Genomic DNA, 21,499 nt, shown 5'->3' with positions numbered 1-21,499 from the left:
TCTGGGGTAGAATTTCGGCTATTAAAATGAATATTCTACCAAAGTTCTTGTTCCTTTTTCAAATGATTCCCATAATAGGTAAAGATGATTGTTTCAAAAAATGGAAAACGGACCTAACAAAGTTTATATGGCAAGGCAAAAAGCCACGGATCAAATACAAATTACTAACCGACATAAAAGATAGGGGAGGTTTTGGACTCCCAGACCTGAGACTATATCACGATGCGGCATGCTTTACTTGGATCAAGGATTGGATCAAATTGGATAACAGTGACATTTTGGATTTGGAGGGATGGAACAATAGATATGGTTGGCATGCATATCTAATTTATAACAAAGTGGCAGTACATAAAGATTTCCTAAACCACGTAATTAGAAATGCATTGTACAAGGTCTGGGTGAGATATAAAAGGTTGTTAGAACTGAAAACCCCATGGTGGGTCTCACCATTAGAAGTAACATCTGTTAAAAAGAAAAATACTATAGGGAAAATGGCGACATACCAGCAACTCCTAAAGGAAGAACAGGGTCAAATAAAATTAAGACCATATGAAGAGGTGACCCAATACTGTACTACATGGTTTCAATATCACCAAATTGCACAAATATTCAATCAGGATAAAATAATAGGATTTGAGAAAGATGAATCAAATTTACAAAAAGTATTATTACAAAACTCCAAAAAAAATATATCCAAAATGTATAATTTTTTATTAGAATGGGAATTAAAGGATGAAGAAGTAAAAGAAGTTATGATCAAATGGGCATGTGATATAGGATATGCGATTCGGCTAGAACAATGGGAGAAATTATGGAAATATGATATTAAGTTCACAGCATGTTACACAATAAGAGAAAACTTTATGAAAATGGTGTACCAATGGTACTTAACTCCGGTAAAACTGGCTAAAATTTATAAATTAAATTCGAATACCTGTTGGAGATGTAAAAAAGAAACAGGAACAATGTTTCACATGTGGTGGGAATGCCGACCTATTAAACAATTCTGGAACGAAATTTACGAAGAACTCAAAAAGATGTTTAAAATAACTTTCAGTAAAAAACCAGAGGCATTCCTTTTAGGATTAATTACAAACGATATTCCCGAAAATCAAAGGAAAGTATTCCTTTATGCAACAACAGCTGCCAGGATGCTTATAGCAAAAAACTGGAAAGGGAGGAAAATTCCATCAGTGAAAGATTGGCAAATTAAATTTTGTGAATACATAAATCTGGCAAGACTCACAGCATTTATAAGGGGACAATCGGACCAGAAATTATTAAAAGAATGGGGTTGTGCAAAAGAGTATATGAAAAAACATTGTTCTGGAGTAAGTGTATTGGTATGTAATGAATGATGCTTTACAGGGTTAAAGGGGAAAAAAAAATGGTGTATATATATACATATATATATATATATATATATATATATATATATATATATATAATATTATATTATATTATATTAACTTATTTATTTACTTTTTATTTATTGGTCCATATATTATATTATATTATATTATATTATATTATATTATATTATATTATATTATATTATATTAATCTTTTACTTTTAAACTTATTTATTTATTAACCTGTTTCTTTATCAACCTGTTTTTATTAATCTATTAACCTGTTTTTATTAATTCATCTATTAACCTACTCATTTGGTTAACCTGTGTATTATTTATCAACTTACTTATTTACTTTTTATTTATCAACTTATTTATTTACTTTTTATTTATCGACCCATTTATTATATATATATTATATTATATTATTATTATTGTTAATAATAATATTTCACCCAATGCGCCATTTTCCCCGTCTTTCCAGAGCAAGCACCAGAAACACCAGGCCTTTGAGGCGGAGCTACAAGCCAACGCCGACCGGATCCGGGGCGTCATCGACGTCGGCAACTCGCTCATCGAGCGCGGGGCTTGCGCCGGGAGCGAGGACGCCGTCAAGGTGGGTGGGAAGCCTGTCATGTGACCTGTCATATGAAAGCCCTCGTCATTCCGAAGAGAATGGCACTTCCTGTCTGGACGTATCCGCTTCCTGGGCGGAGCTTTTGAGGTTGTTGTGTAGTCCGGCCTAGCCAATCCACTCATCCTAGCTTCTAGTACTGTTTGTGAATTACCTAAAGCGGACGAGCCTGTCATGTGACCTGTCACATGAAAGCCCTCATCATTCCGAAGAGAATGGCACTTCCTGTTCGGACGTATCAGCTTCCTGGGCGGAGCTTTGGAGGTTTATATGTAGCTCGGCCTACTAGTGATCCTGAATTTCCTAAAACGGACAAGCCTGTCATGTGACCTGTCATATAAAAGCCCTCGTCATTCCGAAGAGAATGCCACTTCCTGTTTGGATGTATCCGCTTCCTGGGCGGAGCTTTTGAGGTTTATATGTCGCCTGGCCTGTCCGCCTCCATTCATCCTAGTTTCTGCTACTGTTTCTGAATTACCTAAAGCAGACGAGCCTGTCATGTGACCTGTCATATAAAAGCCCTCGTCGTTCCGAAGAGAACGGCACTTCCTGTTTGGACGTATCCGCTTCCTGGGCGGAGCTTTGGAGCTTTTTGTGTATCCGGCCAATCCAAAATTCTTCTTGCTATCAAAATTTTGAAGCTTCGTCTCTTGGAAACTGGCCTAAAATATTTGGATTTGATTTGATTTAATTTAATTTTTAATTTAATTTAATTTAATTTTCCCTCCCTCCCCTCCAGGCCCGATTGGCCGCCCTGGCTGACCAATGGCAGTTCTTGGTTCGGAAATCGGCCGAGAAGAGTCACCGTCTGAAAGAAGCCAATAAGCAGCAGAATTTCAACACCGGGATCAAAGACTTTGACTTCTGGCTTTCGGAGGTAGGGGGCGGATCCGGGGGGGGGGACGACATTCTATTAGTAGTAGTAGTAGTAGTAGTTAGGGGGCGCATCCGGGGGGACATTCTATTAGTAGTAGTAGTAGTAGGAGGAGTTAGGGGGCGGATCCGGGGAGGACATTCTGTTATTATTATTAGTAGTAGTAGTAGTAGTAGTTAGGGGGCGCATCCGGGGGGACATATTATTATTATTAGTAGTAGTAGTAGTAGCAGTAGTTAGGGGGCGCATCCGGGGGGACATTCTATTAGTAGTAGTAGTAGTAGTAGTTAGGGGGTGCATCCGGGGGGGACATTCTATTATTATTATTATTAGTAGTAGTAGTAGTAGTTAGGGGGCGGATCTGAGGGGACATTCTATTATTATTAGTAGTAGTAGTAGTAGTTAGGGGGCGCATCCGGGGGGGACATTCTATTATTAGTAGTAGTAGTAGTAGTAGTTAGGGGGCGGATCCAGGGGGGGACATTCTATCATTATTATTATTAGTAGTAGTAGTAGTAGTAGTTAGGGGGCGGATCCGGGGGGACAATCTATTATTATTATTAGTAGTAGTAGTAGTTAGGGGGCGGATCCGGGGGGGACATTCTATTATTATTATTAGTAGTAGTAGTAGTAGTAGTTAGGGGGCGCATCCGGGGGGACATTCTATTATTATTATTAGTAGTAGTAGTAGTAGTAGTTAGGGGGCGGATCCGGGGGGGACATTCTATTATTATTATTAGTAGTAGTAGTAGTAGTTAGGGGGCGGATCCGGGGGGGACATTGTATTATTATTATTAGTAGTAGTAGTAGTAGTAGTTAGGGGGCGGATCCGGGGGGGACATTCTATTATTATTATTATTAGTAGTAGTAGTAGTAGTAGTAGTTAGGGGCGGATCCGGGGGGGACATTCTATTATTATTTAGTAGTAGTAGTAGTTAGGGGGCGGATCCGGGGGGACATTCTATTATTATTAGTAGTAGTAGTAGTAGTTAGGGGGCGGATCCAGGGGGGACATTCTATTATTATTAGTAGTAGTAGTAGTAGTAGTAGTTAGGGGGCGGATCCGGGGGGGACATTCTATTATTATTATTAGTAGTAGTAGTAGTAGTAGTGGTAGTTAGGGGGCGCATCCGGGGGGACATTCTATTATTATTATTATTATTAGTAGTAGTAGTAGTAGTTAGGGGGCGCATCTGGGGGGACATTCTATTATTATTATTATTATTATTAGTAGTAGTAGTAGTAGTAGTTAGGGGGCGCATCCGGGGGGACATATTATTATTATTAGTAGTAGTAGTAGTAGTTAGGGGGCGCATCCGGGGGGACATTCTATTATTATTATTATTAGTAGTAGTAGTAGTAGTTAGGGGGCGCATCCGGGGGGACATTCTATTATTAGTAGTAGTAGTAGTAGTAGTTAGGGGGCGCATCCGGGGGGGGACATTCTATTATTATTATTAGTAGTAGTAGTAGTAGTAGTTAGGGGGTGGATCCGGGGGGACATTCTATTATTATTATTAGTAGTAGTAGTAGTAGTTAGGGGGCGCATCCGGGGGGACATTCTATTATTATTATTATTAGTAGTAGTAGTTAGGGGGCGGATCCGGGGGGGACATTCTATTAGTAGTAGTAGTAGTAGTAGTAGTTAGGGGGCGCATCCGGAGGACATTCTATTATTATTATTAGTAGTAGTAGTAGTAGTTAGGGGGCGCATCCGGGGGGACATTCTATTATTAGTAGTAGTAGTAGTAGTAGTTAGGGGGCGCATCCGGGGGGACATTCTATTATTATTAGTAGTAGTAGTAGTAGTTAGGGGGCGCATCCGGGGGGACATTCTATTATTATTAGTAGTAGTAGTAGTAGTAGTTAGGGGGCGCATCCGGGGGGACATTCTATTATTATTAGTAGTAGTAGTAGTAGTAGTAGTAGTTAGGGGGCGCATCTGGGGAGACATTCTATTATTTTATTTTATTGTATTTTATTCTATTATATTTTATTGCATTGTAATTTTAGAATCAAGTAGGGAACCATTAATATTATTACTAATTATTATTATTATTAATGATAATAATATGTAGTAGTAGTAGTAGCAGTAGTAGTTAGAGGGCGGATCCGGGGGGGGACATTCTATTATTGTATTGTATTGTATTGTATTGTACATTACTTTATTTTGTTTTATTGCATTTTATTTTATTGTATTTTATTGTATATTACTTTATTTTATTGTATTGTATTTTATTTTATTGTATTGTATTTTATTGTATATTACTTTATTTTATTTTATTGTATTTTACTTTATTTTATTTTATTGTATTTTATTTTATTTTGTTGTATTTTATTGTATATTATTTTATTGTATTTTATTTTATTTTATTTTATTTTATTGTATATTATTTTATTTTATTTTATTTTATTTTATTCTATCTTATTTTATTTTTAGAATCAAGTAGTGAACCATTAATATGATTACTAATTATCGAGTAGACAATTTTATTATCATTATAAAATTATATAAAATAAAATAATTATAAAGATATAGAAAATACAGATTATTTTATTTTATGTTATTTTTAGATTCAAGTAGCGAACCATTGATATTATTACTAATTATCGAGTAGATACTTTTGTTATAATTATAAAATGATATAAAATAAAATAATTATAAAGATATATAAAATAAGGATTATTTTATTTTATGTTATTTTTAGAATCAAGGAGGGAACCATTAATATTATTACTGATTATTATTATTATTAATGATAATAATATGTAGTAGTAGTAGTAGTATTAGTTAGGGGGCGCATCTGGGGGGATATTCTTTTATTTTATTTTATTTTATTCTATTTTATTCTATTGTATTTTATTTTATTGTATTTTATTTTATTGTATTTTTAGAAACAAGTAGGGAACCATTAATATTATTACTAATTATTGTTGTTATTATTATTAATGATAATAATATTTAGTAGTATTAGTTAGGGGGCACATCCGGGGCGGACATTCTATTATTTCATTTCATTTCATTTCATTTCATTTTTAGAATCAAGTAGGGAACCATTAATATTATTACTAAATATTATTATTATTAATGATAATAATATTTAGTAGTAGTAGTAGTAGTTAGGGGGCGGATCCGGGGGGACATTCTATTATTGTATTGTATTGTATTGTAATTTTGATTTATTTTATTGTATTTTATTTTTAGAATCAAGTAGGGAACCATTAATATTATTACTAAATATTATTATTATTATTAATGATAATAATATTTAGTAGTAGTAGTAGTAGTTAGGGGCGTATCCGGGGGGCATTCTATTATTTTATTGTATTGTATTGTATTGTATTGTATTGTATTGTATTTTTAGAATCAAGTAGGGAACCATTAATATTATTACTAATTATTATTATTATTAATGATAATAATATGTAGTAGTAGTAGTAGTTAGGGGGCGGATCCAGGGGGGAACATTCTATTATTATTAGTATTAGTATTAGTAGTATTAGTAGTATTAGGGGGCACATCTGGGGAGACATTCTATTATTTTATTTTATTGTATTTTATTGTATTTTATTTTATTTCATTTTATTGTATTTTATTTTTAGAATCAAGTAGGGAACCATTAATATTATTACTAATTATTATTATTATTAATGATAATAATATGTAGTAGTAGTAGTTAGGGGGCGTATCGGGGGGCATTCTATTATTTTATTGTATTGTATTGTATTGTATTGTATTTTTAGAATCAAGTAGGGAACCATTAATATTATTACTAAATATTATTATTATTATTAATGATAATAATATTTAGTAGTAGTAGTAGTAGTAGTAGTAGTAGTTAGGGGGCGGATCCGGGGGGACATTCTATTATTGTATTGTATTCTATTGTAATTTTGATTTATTTTATTGTATTTCATTTTTAGAATCAAGTAGGGAACCATTAATATTATTGCTAATTATTTATTTTATTTTATTTTATTTTTAGGATCAAGTAGGGAACCATTAATATCATTGCTAATTATTGTTATTATTATGATTAATGATACTAATATTTATTGAATTGATCTCAGGGTGCGAGACAATGGGCAGAATCGAGTAGATAACCATTATTATTATTATTATTATTATTATTATTATTAACCCCCCAGGTGGAAGCGCTGCTCGCCTCTGAGGATTATGGGAAAGACCTGGCGTCTGTTAATAACCTTCTTAAGAAACACCAGCTGCTGGAAGCTGATATTTCGGCCCATGAGGTGAATTATATTATTATTATTATTATTATTATTATTATTATTATTATTATTATTATTATTATTTTAGGTGCCATTTGTTCAGAAACGGAATACAAATAATATTTTCAGTGGTTTGGGGACTCAGCCATAGGAAATGTTAGGTGCAAAATTTTCGGAAACGGAATCAAAATCTTCATTTTAAAATGGGGCCAAATTTCCAGAAATAGAAATCTAATTTTAAAATCAGAAACGGAATCGAAATCTTCATTTCAAAATCAGAAACGGAATCAAAACCCTAATTTAAAAATCAGAAACGGAACTGAAATCTTAGTTTTAAAATCAGAAACGGAATCAAAACCCTAATTTAAAAATCAGAAACGGAACTGAAATCTTAATTTTAAAATCAGAAACGGAACCAAAATCTTCATTTTTAAATCGTGCCAAATTTTCAGAAACAGAAATCTGATTTTAAAATCAGAAACGCAACTGAAATTTTCATTTTAAAATAGTGCCAAATTTCCAGAAAAAGAAATCTAATTTGAAAATCAGAAACGGAATCGAAATCTTCATTTGAAAATCAGAAACGGAATCAAAGCCCTAATTTAAAAATCAGAAACGGAACTGAAATCTTAATTTTAAAATCAGAAACAGAACCAAAATCTTCATTTTAAAATAGTGCCAAATTTCCAGAAACAGAAATCTGATTTTAAAATCAGAAACGGAACTGAAATTTTCGTTTTAAAATAGTGCCAAATTTCCAGAAATAGAAATTACATTTTAAAATCAGAAATAGAATCAAAATTCTCATTTTATTTCCAATTAACATATTTACAATTTTACGGACTTCCCTCAGCTTCTCTGACAATCATCCGTTTTTAAGATTTCCTTACGCATTCCTCAATTATCATATCACCTTTGAACAAGCAAATATATAAGTAAGTAGCTAAATAAATAATAAAAATAAATAAATAAATAAATATCTTTGCTAATTTGTTTACATTTTTGCAATATTCCTTATTTTTTTCACAAAGCTTCTTTAAAGCCCACTAGCGTTGTTTGTTCATCACATACGCTCTTCAAATATTCCGAAAATTTTTCCCAGTCCTCAATGAATTTGTGATCTTTCTGGTGTCTGATTTTCCCTGTTAACTTGTCCAGTTCTGCGTAATCCGTTAACTTCCATCTCCACTCCTCTACAGTCGGCAGATCTTCTTGTTTCCCATTTTTGTTTCCATTTTCTCATTTTAAAATCAGAAACAGAATGAAAATAGTGACAAATTTCCAGAAATAGAATTTCATTGTAAAATCAGAAACGGAACTGAAATTTTCGTTTTAAAATAGTGCCAAATTTCCAGAAAAAGAAATCTAATTTTAAAATCAGAAATAGAATAAAAATCCTCGTTTTAAAATCAGAAACAGAATCAAAATAGTGCCAAATTTCCAGAAATAGAATTTCATTTAAAAATTAGAAATGGAATCGAAATCCTGATTTCAAAATCAGAAATGAAATCGAAATATTGATTTCAAATTCAGGAACAGAATCAAAATCTTGATTCCAAAATCAGGAACGGAATCAAAATCTTGATTTCAAAAATCAGGAACAGAATCAAAAGCTTGATTTCAAAATCAGAAACAGAATCAAAAGTTTGATTTCAAAATCAGGAACGGAATCGAAAGCTTGATTCCGAAATCAGAAACGAAATCAAAATATTGAATTCAAAAATCAGGAACGGAACCAAAATCTTGATTTCAGAAATCAGGAACGGAATCGAAATCCTAATTTCAAAATCAGAAACGGACTCAAAATCTTGATTTCAGAATCAGAAACATTATCGAAATCTTGATTTCAAAATCAGGAACGGACTCGAAAGCTTGATTCCAAAATCAGAAACGAAATCAAAATCTTGATTTCAGAAATCAGGAGCAGAATCGAGATCTTGATTTCAGAAATCAGGAACGGAATCGAAATCCTAATTTCAAAATCAGAAATGGAATCGAAAGCTTGATTCCAAAATCAGAAATGAAATCAAAATCTTGATTTCAGAAATCAGGAGCAGAATCGAGATCTTGATTTCAGAAATCAGGAACGAAATCGAAATCCTAATTTCAAAGCCAGAAACGGAATCGAAATCTTGATTTTAAAATCAGGAACGGAATCAAAATCTTGATTTCAAAATCAGAAATGGAATCGAAATCTTGAGTTCAAAATCAGAGTCGGAATTGAAATCTTGATTTCGAAATCAGGGACGCATTTGCACTCATGATTTCAAATTCAGGGACGGAGTCAAAATCTGGAGTCCAGAACCAGAAGTGGAATCAAAGATCTTGATTTCGAAATCAGGAACGGAATCAAAACCTTTATTTCAAAATCAAGAACGGAATCGAGATCTTGATTTCGAAATCAGAAATGGAATAAAAAACCCTGATTTTAAAATCAGAAACAGAATCAAAATATAACTTTCAGAATCAGAATCAAAATCTAAATTTCAAAATCAAAATCGAAATCTTGATTTCAAAATCAGAAACAGAATCGAAATCTTCATTTTAGAATAGGAATCGAAATCTAAATTTCAAAATCAGGAACGGAATTGAAATCATTTAGAAATCCTGCCAAGTTTTCAGAATTGCTTTTAATTAAATTAAAATTAAGATTAAATTAAATTTTTAAGTTAAGATTAAATTAACTTTTTAAGTTAAGTTTAAATTAACTTTTTAAGTTAAGATTAAATTAAATTTTAAGTTAAGATTAAATTAATTTTTTTTAACCCTTCGCTTCCCGTCCGCAGGATCGCCTAAAGGATCTCAACGGTCAAGCCGACAGCCTGATGACCAGCAGCGCCTTTGACACTTCGCAGGTCAAGGAGAAGCGAGAGACGGTCAACGGCAGATTCCAGCGGATCACCGCCATGGCGGCCGCCCGGCGGGCCAAGCTGAACGAATCCCACCGGCTCCACCAGTTCTTCCGGGATATGGACGATGAGGAATCCTGGATCAAGTAGGTCCCTTGGGGGGAGGAGGGGGGAGGAGGGACGGGATCCCAGATCCCGATCCTTCAAACTTAATCCCGAAAACATAAACCTAATCCGGATCCTAAAACATAAGACTAAGCCTGAAACGAATCCTAAAACGTAATCCTAATTCTCAACCCTAACCCTAAAACTAATCCTAATTCTCAACCCTAATCCTAAAACGTAATCCTAATTCTCAACCCTAAAACGTAATCCTAAAACATAATCCTAATCCTAAAACATAATCCTAAAACGTAAGCCTAAACCTGATCCTAAAACATAAGCCGAACCCTAAAACGAATCCTAAAACATAATCCTAATTCTCAACCCTAACCCTAAAACTAAGCCTAAAAGGTAATCCTAATTCTCAACCCTAACCCTAAAACGTAATCCTAAAACATAATCCTAATCCTAAAACGTAACCCTAACCCTAATCCCAAGGCATAACCCTAAAACATAATCCTAATCCTAAAACATAACCCTGAACCTAAAACTAATCCTAAAACGTAATCCTAATCCTAAACCCTAACCTTAAAACTTCACCCTAATCCTAAAACATAACCATAACCCTAAAACTAATCCTAAAAAATAACCCTGACCCTAAAACCTGATCCTAAACCCTAACCCTAAAACATAAACCTAAACCCTAACCCTGAAACTAATCCTAATCCTAATCCTAAAACATAACCCTAACCCTAATACTAATCCTAAAGCCTAATTCTAAAACTAATCTTAAACCCTAATCCTAAAACGTAACCCTAACCCTAATCCTGAAACATAACCCTAACCCTAAAACTAATCCTAAAACATATTCCAAAAATGTAACCCTACCCTAACACTAATCCTAAAACATAATACTAAAATACTAAAACATAATACTAATCCTAAAAAAATAACCCTAATCCTAAAACATAACCCTAACCATGAAATTAATCCAAAAGCATAATCCTAATCCTAATCCTCAGACCTAAAACTAATCCTGAAACATAATCCTAAAACATAAACCTAACCCTAAAACTAATCCTAAAACATAATCCTAATCCTAAAACGTAACCCTAACCCTAAAACATAATCCTAAAACATAATCCTAAATCTCAACCCTAACCCTAAACCTAAAACTAATCCTAAAACATAATCCTAATTCTCAACCCTAACCCTAAAACTAATCCTAAAACATAATCCTAATTCTCAACCCTAAAACGAATCCTAAAACATAATCCTAATTCTCAACCCTAACCCTAACCCTAAAACTAATCCTAAAATATAATCCTAATCCTAAAACGTAACCCTAACCCTAACTTTAAAACTTAACCTTAAAACATAACCCTAAACCTGATCCTAAAATGTAACCCTAACCCTAAAACTAATCCTAAAACATAATCCTAATTCTCAACCCTAACCCTAACCCTAATCCTAAAACATAAACCTAACCCTAAAACTAATCCTAAAATATAATCCTAAAACACAACCCTAACCCTAAAACTAATCCTAAACCATAATCCTAAAGCGTAATCCTAACCCTAACACTAATCCTAAACCATAATCCTAAAACGTAACTCTAACCCTAAAACATAATCCTAATTCTTAACCCTAACCCTAAAACGAATCCTAAAACATAATCCTAATTCTCAACCCTAACCCTAAAACGAATCCTAGAACATAATCCTAATCCTAAAGCGTAACCCTAATCCCAAAGCATAACCTTAAAACATAATCCTAATTCTCAACCCTAACCCTAAAACTAATCCTAAAACATAATCCTAATCCTAAAACGTAATCCTAAAACGTAACCCTAACCCTAATCCCAAAGCATAACCCTAAAACTAATCCTAATTCTCAACCCTAACCCTAAAACGAATCCTAAAACATAATCCTAATCCTAAAACGTAACCCTAATCCCAAAGCATAACCCTAAAACATAAACCTAAACCCTAACCCTAATCCTGTTATTATTATTAGCACTTTTATTATTATTATTATTATTATTATTATTATTATTATTATTATTATTAGCACTGGGCATCCCGATCTTTTTGTATAATAATTTCATATAATAATTTCATACTATTATTATTATTATTATTAGCACTAGGCGTCCCGATATATTTGTATCATTTTGTTTAATTTATTCTTCTTATTATTATTATTAATAATATTATTAATATTCATATTAATATTTTCCTGATCTTCCCAGGGATAAGAAGCTCCTCGTCAGCTTATTATTATTATTATTATTATTATTATTATTATTAGCACTGGGCATCCCGATCTTTTTGTATAATTCCGTATAATAATTTCGTATCATTATTATTATTAATATTTTTAATACTAATATTATTATTTTCCCAGGGAGAAGAAGCTGCTCGTCAGCTCGGAGGATTACGGCCGGGATCTGACCGGCGTCCAAAACCTGCGGAAGAAACACAAGCGGCTGGAGGCCGAGTTGGCCGCCCACGAACCGGCCATCCAGGTGGGTCGAAGCGGATCCCGGGGATCCAGTGGATCCCGCTGTTCGATCCCAAAAGTGGATCCTCTCCTCCCTCGTCAATTCCCAATGGCGATTCCTGGCGGCGATTCCCTGCCTTGGAGATCTGATCTGGGAACTGAAGGGATCCACTTGATTCCAGATCCCTTCTGGTTTCCGGTCCTTGATTCCCGGATACCCAGCGGCGATTCCCAGCGGGGGGCCTGCCTTGGAGATCTGATCTGGGAGCGGAAGGGATCCACTAGAATCCATATCCCTTCTGGTTTCCGGTCTGTGGGTTGGATCTGGGATCTCCCCAGGGGATCTGGGGATCGGCTGGATTGGCAAGGGGTGGGCAGGATCCCGGTGATGATGGCGTCTGAAATAGGCGTCTGATAATAATAATAATAGTAATAGTAATAATAATAATAATAATAATAATAATAATAATAATAATAATAAATATTAATAATAATAATAGAATATTGACATAAGGGAATAATTATTCAATTACGATTCAATAATTGAAAAACAATGGAAAAATCATTGAAAAAGTGAATAATTATTCACTGAAATAGGCAGTTAACAATAATTATTAGGGAATAAGTTAATAATAATTGAATGCGTGAATAATTATTCACCGATTCAATAATTATGATTCAATAATTGAATCATAATTGAATAAGTGAATAATTATTCAATAATCACGATTCAGTAATTTAATAATAATTATATTTTTATTATATGTATAATATTTATATTTATATTTTATATAAATTATATAATTATATTATAATTATATATTTTTTATTTAATATTAATTTAATATTATTTAATAATAATAATAATAAGTGGATAATAATAATAAGTGAATAATTCTTCACTTATTCAAGTGAATAATTCAACAATAATAATAGGTGTTTGTGTGATTTTTTCCATTATTATTCAACAATAATAATTCAACAATTACAATTGAATAATAATTGAATAATTAAGCAATAAATAATAATAGTAATAATAATTCATAATAATAATAATAATAATAATAACAATAATAATAACTGTTTGCGTGATTTTTTCCAATATTATTCAACAATAATAATTCAACAATTACAATTGAAGAATAATTGAATAATTAAGCAATAAATAATAATAATAGTAATAATAATTCATAATAATAACAACAATAACAATAATAATAAATGTTTGCGTGATTTTTTCCATCATTGTTGAACAAAAATAATTCAACAATTACAATTGAATAATAATTGAATAATTAAGCAAATAATAATAATAATAATAATAATAATAATTCATAATAATAATAATAATAATAATAATAAATGTTTGCATGATTTTTTCCATTATTATTCAACAATAATAATTCAACAATTACACTTGAATAATAATTGAATAATTAAGCAATAAATAATAATAATAATAGTAATAATAATAGTAATAATAATAATAATAATAATAATAATAATAATAATAATAATAATAATTTCCCAGGGCGTTCTGGACACCGGGAAGAAACTCTCGGACGACAACACCATTGGCAAAGAGGAGATCCAGCAGAGACTGGCTCACTTTGTGGATCACTGGCAGGAGCTCAAGAGGCTGGCCGCCGCCCGGTAAGCAAGGGATCCGCTTTCCCGGCGGGGATCTGAGATCCCAGCCGCGTCCTGTAGAAGGGATCTCGAGTGAGGAGAGGAGGCTATAGGATCCTAGAAGGGATCTCGAGGGAGGGTAGAAGGGATCTCCTAGGAGGATATAGGATTGTAGAAGGGATCTCATAGGAGGAGATAGGATCGTAGAAGGGATCTCGAGGGAGGAAACGATTGCAGAAGGGATCTCATAGGAGGAGATAGGATTGTAGAAGGGATATTGAGGGAGGATAGAAGGGATCTTGAGGGAGGATAGGATATAGGATCATAGAAGGGATCTTGAGGGAGGGAAGTATTGTAGAAGGGATCTCATTGTAGGAGATAGGATTGTAGAAGGGATCTCGACGGAGAAGGAGAGAAGGGGATAGGATCGTAGAAGGGATCTCGACAGGATAGAATGAGGATCGTAGAAGGGATCTCGATGGAGGGCAGAAGGAGATAGGATTGTAGAAGGGATCTCATAGGAGGAGCTAGGATTGTAGAAGGGATCCTCAGGGAGGAGACGATTGTAGAAGGGATCTCACTGGAGTATAGGAGGGTTGTAGAAGGGATCTTGAGGGAGAAAGAGAGAAAGATAGGATCGTAGAAGGGATCTCATCGGAGGATAGAAGACGATAGGATCGTAGAAGGGATCTTGACGGATGCGGATAGAAGGGGATAGGCTCATAGAAGAGATCTTGACAGAGAAGGATAGAATCAGATAGGATCGCAGAAGGGATCTTGACGGAGGATAGAAGAGGGTAGGATCATAGAAGGGATCTTGACAGAGGACAGAAAAAGGTAGGATCATTTAAGAGATCTTGACGGAGGAAAGCAAGAGATAGGATCATAGAAGGGATCTCGATGGAGAAGGATAGAAGGAAATAGGATCATAGAAAAGATCTCGACGGAGAAAAGAAGGGGATAGGATCACAGAAGGGATCTCAATGGAGGATAGGAGGATTGTAGAAGGGATCTTGACAGAGAAGGATAGAAGGAGATAGGATCATAGAAGGGATTTTGACGGAAGAGGGGATAGGATTGTAAAAGGGATCTGGACGGAGGATAGGATTGCAGAAGGGATCTCATAGGAGGAGTTAGGATCGTAGAAGGGATATCGAGGGAGGATAGGAGGGATCTTGAGGGAGGATAGGATATAGGATCTTAGAAGGGATCTCAAGGGAGGATAGGGTTGTAGAAGGGATCTTGACAGAGGATAGGATTGCAGAAGGGATCTCATAGGAGGAGATAGGGTCGTAGAAGGGATCTCGAGGGAGGAGAGGAGGAAATAGGACTGTAGAAGGGATCTCATAGGAGGAGATAGGATCGTAGAAGGGATCCCGACAGGATAGAATGAGGATCGTAGAAGGGATCTCGATGGAGGGTAGGAGATAGGATTGTTGAAGGGATCTCATAGGAGGAGATAGGATCATAGAAAGGATCTCGACGGATAAAAGAAGGGATTTTGACGGAGAAGGATAGAAGGAAATAGGATCATAGAAAAGATCTCAACGGAGAAAAGAAGGGGATAGGATCATAGAAGGGATCTCAATGGATCTCAATGGAGGATAGGATTGTAGAAGGGATCTTGACGGAGAAGGATAGAAGGAGATAGGATCATAGAAGGGATTTTGACGGAAGATGGAAGGGGATAGGACCGTAGAAGGGATCCCAACGAAGGATAGGAGACAGGATCTTATAAGAGTTCTCGATCGAGGAAAGCAGGAGATAGGATCGTTGAAGGGATCTTGATGGAGTATAGAACCAGAGAGTATTGTAGAAGTGATCTCGACAGAGAAGGGGATCGGATCGTCGAAGGGATCTCCGTGGAGGATAGGAAGGTTGTAGAAGGGATCTTGACTGAGAATAAGAGGTAGGATCGCAGAACGGATCTCCACAGAGAAGGCTAGAAGGAAATAGAATCATAGAAAAGATCTCGACGGAGAAAAGAAGGGGATAGGATCACAGAAGGGATCTCAATGGAGGATAGGAGGGTTGTAGAAGGGATCTTGACCGAGGAGGAGGTGGGATCGCAGAACAGATCTCCACGGAGACGGGTAGAAGGGAAGGGGATGGATCTCCGCGTCCAAGGATAGAAGCTCTGATCCGGATTTGAACCGGATCCCATTATGGATCTCCCTCAGGGGCCAACGCCTGGAGGAATCCCTTGAGTATCAGCAATTTGTGGCCAACGTGGAGGAAGAGGAAGCTTGGATCAACGAGAAGATGACCCTGGTGGCCAGCGAGGATTACGGAGACACCCTGGCGGCCATCCAGGTGAGTGGATCCCGGTGGATCACGACCGCTGGCAGGATCGGGCGGGTCCTGATGACCGGTGGGATCCTACGACAGTGGGATTGGGCTTATCCCAATGACTGACCGGTCGGTGGCTCCTATGACCGGTGGGATTGGGTGGATCCCGATGACCGACGGATTGGTGGATCCTCTGACTGGTGGGGTCAGGTGGATCCCGATTACTGACGGATAGGTGGATCCTATGAGCGGTGGGATTGGGTGGATCCCGATGACCGATGGATTGGTGGATCCTAGGACTGGTGGGGTCAGGTGGATCCTGATTACTGGCGGATAGGTGGATCCTCTGACCGGTGGGATTGGGTGGATCCTGATGCCCAACGGATCGCGGATCCCATGATCGGCAGGATCGGGTGGACCCAATGACCGGCAGACCGCTGGATCCTGTGACCGGTGGGATAGATGGATCCCGACGGCCGGCGGATCGGGTGGATCCCGATGGCCGGCGGATCGGTGGATCCTCTGACCGGTGGGATGGGGTAGATCTTGACGACCGACGGCATGAGGTGGATCCCGACGAACGACTACTAATAATAACGATGATTATTATTACTATTATTATTATTATTATTATTATTATTATTATTATTAATTTCAGGGCCTGCTGAAGAAACATGAAGCTTTTGAGACGGATTTCGCCGTCCACAAGGAGCGGGTCAACGACGTCTGCGCCAATGGGCAAGAACTGATCCAGAAGGTGAGCTACCTTCCTTCCTTCCTTTCCTTCTTTCCTTCCTTCCTTCCTTCCTTCCTCCTTCCTTCCTTCCTTCCTCCTTCCTTCCTTCCTTCCTTCTTTCCTTCCTTCCTTCCTTCCTTCTTTCCTTCCTTCCATCCTTCCTTCTTCCCTCCCTCCCTCTCTCCTTCCTTCCTTCCTTCCTTCCTTCCTTCCTTCCTTCCACCCTCCCTCCCTTCCACCCTCCCTTTCTCCTTCCTTCCTTTCCTTCATTCCTCCCTTCCTCCTTCCTTCCAGAAGGTATTTTTATTTTGGGGGGTATTCCGGGATTAAAAAAACTAGTAGTATTACTATTATTACTGGTCATTACTATTTTTATTACTATTTATTACATTACTATTTTTATTACTATTATTGCTATTAGTACTAGTACTAATCCAGTCCAACCTACTACTACTATAAATACAATTACTACTACTAATTAGTGCTAGTACTACTTTTGGTACTAATAGTGGTACTAGTACAACTAGTAGTATAGCACTATTATATTATTATAGTATTGTTAGAGCTCTCATGTTATATATTATTATTATATTATAATCCTGTATTAGTAGTAGTAGTAGTAGATATTATTATAATAAAACAGAAATCTAACCATTGAAGAAGAAGAATTACTATTACTACTAATATTAGTAGTAGTACTAATTAGTACTAGTACTACTATTAGTACTAATAGTAGTATAATATTTTTATATTGTTATAATATTGTTAGAGCAGTCTTTTATTATTATTATTATTATTATTATTAAACGGAAATTTAATTTAATCATTGAATTACTACTACTAATAGTAGTACTAAATAGTACTAGTACTAATATTAGTACTAATAGCACTCACTAGTACTATTATATTATTATATATTATATTATATATTATATTATTATAGTATTGTTCTAACATTGTTATATTATATATTATATTATTATCTTGTATTATTATTATTATTATTATTATTATTATTAGGAAATTTAATATAAAAATTGAATTACTACTACTACTACTACTACTACTAGTACTACTTAGTACTACTTAGTACTAGTAATAGTATTAGTACTGATAGTAGTACTGCTACCAGTAGTATAGTACTATTATTATAATATTGTTATAGGACTATTATATATTATTATATAATTATATTGCTGTTGTTGTTGTTTTGTTGTTGTTATTATTATTATTATTATTACTATTATTATTATTATTATTATTATTATTATTATACCAAAACTTAATCAAATCATTGAATTACTACTACTACTAGTAGTATAGTACTAGTATAGTACTATTATACTGTTATAATATTGTTTTAGCACTATATCATATTATATTATATTACTATTAATATATCATTATTATTATTATTATTATTATTATTATTATTATTATTATTATTATTATATTATATTATATTATTATTATTATTATTATTATTATTATTATTATTATTATTATTATTTAATTTCCTTTTCTCCTCCTCCTCCTCCCTCCAGAACAACCACCACGAGGACAACATCACCGCCAAGATGGCCGGCCTGCGGGCCAAAGTCTCCGACCTGGAGAGGGCGGCGTCCCAGCGCAAGGCCAAACTGGACGAAAACTCCGCCTTCCTCCAGTTCAACTGGAAAGCCGACGTGGTGGAGTCCTGGATCGGTAGGGGGTGGATCCCGGGGGGCGGGTGCGAGAGGGTGGGGTTAGGGGGCAGGGGTAGGGGTGGGTTAGGGGTAGGGTTGGGGGTGGATTAGGGGTCAGGGGTCAGGGGTAGGGTTGGGTGAGGGGGTTAGGGGTCAATGCTAGGGTTGGGTTAGGGGTCAGGGGTAGGGTTGGGTTAGGGGTCAGGGTTAGGGGGCAGTGCTAGGGTTGGGTGTTGGTTAGGGGGCAGGGGTAGGGGTGGGTGAGGGGCAGGGTTGGGTGTGGGTTAGGGGTCAGAGGTAGGGGGTTAGGGGTCAATGCTAGGGTTGGGTTAGGGGTAGGGTTGGGTGAGGGTTAGGGGTCAATGCTAGGATTGGGTTAGGGGTCAGGGGTAGGGGTGGGTTAGGGGTAGGGTTGGGTGTAAGTTAGGGGTCAGTGCTAGGCTTGGGTTAGGGGTCAATGCTAGGGTTGGGTTAGGGGTTAGGGTTGGGTTAGGGGTCAGGGATAGGGTTGGGTTAGGGGTTAGGGGTTAGGGGTCAGGGATAGGGTTGGGTTAGGGGTCAGGGATAGGGTTAGGGGTCAGGGATAGGGTTGGGTTAGGGTTAGGGGTCGGGTAGGGTTGGGTGTGGGTTAGGGGTCAGGGGTAGGGGTGGGTGTGGGTTAAGGCGTCATTGGTAGGGTTGGGTGTGGGTTAGGGTTAGGGGTCAGGGGTAGGCTTGGGTGTGGGTCAGGGGTAGAGTTGGGTGAGGATTAGGGGTCAGGGATAGGGTTGGGTTAGGGGTCAGGGATAGGCTTAGGGGACAGGGTTAGGGGTCAGGGTTAGGGGTCAGGGATAGGGTTGGGTTAGGGGGCAGGGGTAGGGGTGGGTGAAGGGTCAGGGATAGGGTTGGGTTAGGGGTCAGGGATAGGGTTGGGTTAGGGGTCAGTGCTAGGGTTGGGTTAGGGTTAGGAATAGGGTTAGGGGTCAGGGATAGGTTTGGGTGTAGGCTAGGGATCAGCGGTAGGGGTTGGGTTTGGGTTAGGGGTCAGTGCTAGGGTTGGGTGTGGGTTAGGGGTCCGGCGTAGGGTTGGGTGTGGGTTAGGGGTCAGGGGTAGGGTTGGGTTAGGGGTCAATGCTAGGGTTGGGATAGGGGTCAGGGGTAGGGTTGGGTTAGGGTTAGGGGTCAATCCTAGGGTTGGGCTAGGGTTAGGGGTCAGGGCTAGGGTTGGGTTGGGGGTAGGAATAGGGTTAGGGGTCAGCGCTAGGCTTGGGTTAGGGTTAGGGGTCAATGCTAGGGGGGGTGAGGGGTTGGGGGTCCGTGCTAGGGTTGGATTAGGGGTCAGGGGTTGGGTTAGGAATAGGGTCAGGGTTAGGGGTCAGGGCTAGGGTTATGGTTAGGGGTCAGGGGTTGGGTTAGGGGTCAGGGCTAGGGTTATGGTTAGGGGTCAGGGTTAGGGTTGGGTTAGGGTTAGGGGTCAGGGGTAGGGTTGTGTTAGGGTTAGGGGTCAGGGGTAGGGTTGTGTTAGGGTTAGGGGTCAGGGGTAGGGTTGTGTAGGGTTAGGGGTCAGGGGTAGGGTTGTGTTAGGGTTAGGGGTCAGGGGTAGGGTTGTGTTAGGGTTAGGGGTCAGGGGTAGGGTTGTGTAGGGTTAGGGGTCAGGGGTAGGGTTGTGTTAGGGTTAGGGGTCAGGGGTAGGGTTGTGTTAGGGTTAGGGGTCAGGGATAGGGTTGGGTTAGGGTTAGGGGTCAGGGTTAGGGGTCAGGGATAGGGCTGTGTTATGTTTAGGGGTCAGGGGTAGGGGTCAGGGGTAGGGGCCAGGGTAGGGTTGGGTTAGGGGTCAGGGGTAGGGGTGGGTTTGGGGTAGGGTTGGGTTAGGGTTAGGGGTCAGGGGTAGGGTTGGGTGTGGGTTAGGGTTAGGGGTCAATGTCAGGGTTGGGTTAGGGGTCAGGGGTAGGGTTGGGTTAGGGTTGGGTGTGGGTTAGGGGTCAGGGTTAGGGGTCAGGGGTAGGGTTGGGTGAGGGTTAGGGGTCAGGGCTAGGGTTGGGTCATGGTTAGGGGTCAATCCTAGGGTTGGGTCATGGTTAGGGGTCAATCCTAGGGTTGGGTTAGGGTTAGGGGTTGGGGGTCAGTGCTAGGCTTGGGTTAGGGGTCAGGGTTAGGGGTCAATACTAGGGTTGGGGTTGGGTGAGGAATAGTGTTAGGGGTCAATGCTTGGGTTGGGTTAGGGGTCAATGTTAGGGTTTGGTTAGGGGTCAATACTAGGTGTGGGTCAGGCTTAGGGGTCAAGGTTAGGGGTCAGTGCTAGGCTTGGCTTTGGGGTCAATAGTAATGTGTGGGTCAGGCTTAGGGGTCAAGATTAGGGGTCAGTGCTAGGCTTGGCTTAGGGGTCAATACTAGGTGTGGGTCAGGGTTAGGGGTCAGGGTTAGGGGACAGTGCTAGGCTTGGCTTAGGGGTCAATACTATCTGTGGGTCAGGACTCAATGCTAGGTGTGGGTCAGGGTTAGGGGTCAAGGTTAGGGGTCAGTTCTAGGGTTGACTTAGGGGTCAATGCTAGGTGTGGGTCAGGCTTAGGGGTCAAGGTTAGGGGTCAGTGCTAGGCTTGGCTTAGGGGTCAATACTAGGTGTGGGTCAGGGTTA

At 37.8% G+C, this 21,499-nt stretch overlaps 1 protein-coding gene across 1 annotated transcript in view; it reads left to right on the top strand.

Moving 5' to 3' along the window:
- Positions 1–1,821: 1,821 nt before the first annotated feature.
- LOC310668816 (spectrin alpha chain, non-erythrocytic 1-like) overlaps positions 1,822–21,499 on the top strand; it is a gene marked incomplete at its 5' end in the record, with an annotated part of 66,474 nt that continues 46,796 nt past the window's right edge. Inside the window, 9 exons of the mRNA XM_083422135.1 lie at positions 1,822–1,968; positions 2,726–2,863; positions 7,010–7,114; positions 9,880–10,088; positions 12,451–12,571; positions 14,078–14,199; positions 16,356–16,488; positions 17,123–17,221; positions 18,745–18,904. Coding sequence (XP_083278261.1) covers positions 1,822–1,968; positions 2,726–2,863; positions 7,010–7,114; positions 9,880–10,088; positions 12,451–12,571; positions 14,078–14,199; positions 16,356–16,488; positions 17,123–17,221; positions 18,745–18,904 — 1,234 coding nt within the window. The remainder of the gene's footprint in view (positions 1,969–2,725; positions 2,864–7,009; positions 7,115–9,879; positions 10,089–12,450; positions 12,572–14,077; positions 14,200–16,355; positions 16,489–17,122; positions 17,222–18,744; positions 18,905–21,499) is intronic.

Source organism: Podarcis tiliguerta (assembly GCF_965153285.1).
Source record: "Podarcis tiliguerta genome assembly, chromosome: W".
Taxonomy (NCBI): Eukaryota; Metazoa; Chordata; class Lepidosauria; order Squamata; family Lacertidae; genus Podarcis; species Podarcis tiliguerta.
Note: the sequence above shows the minus strand (reverse complement) of the source record. Positions and strands in the feature narration are given on the sequence as shown.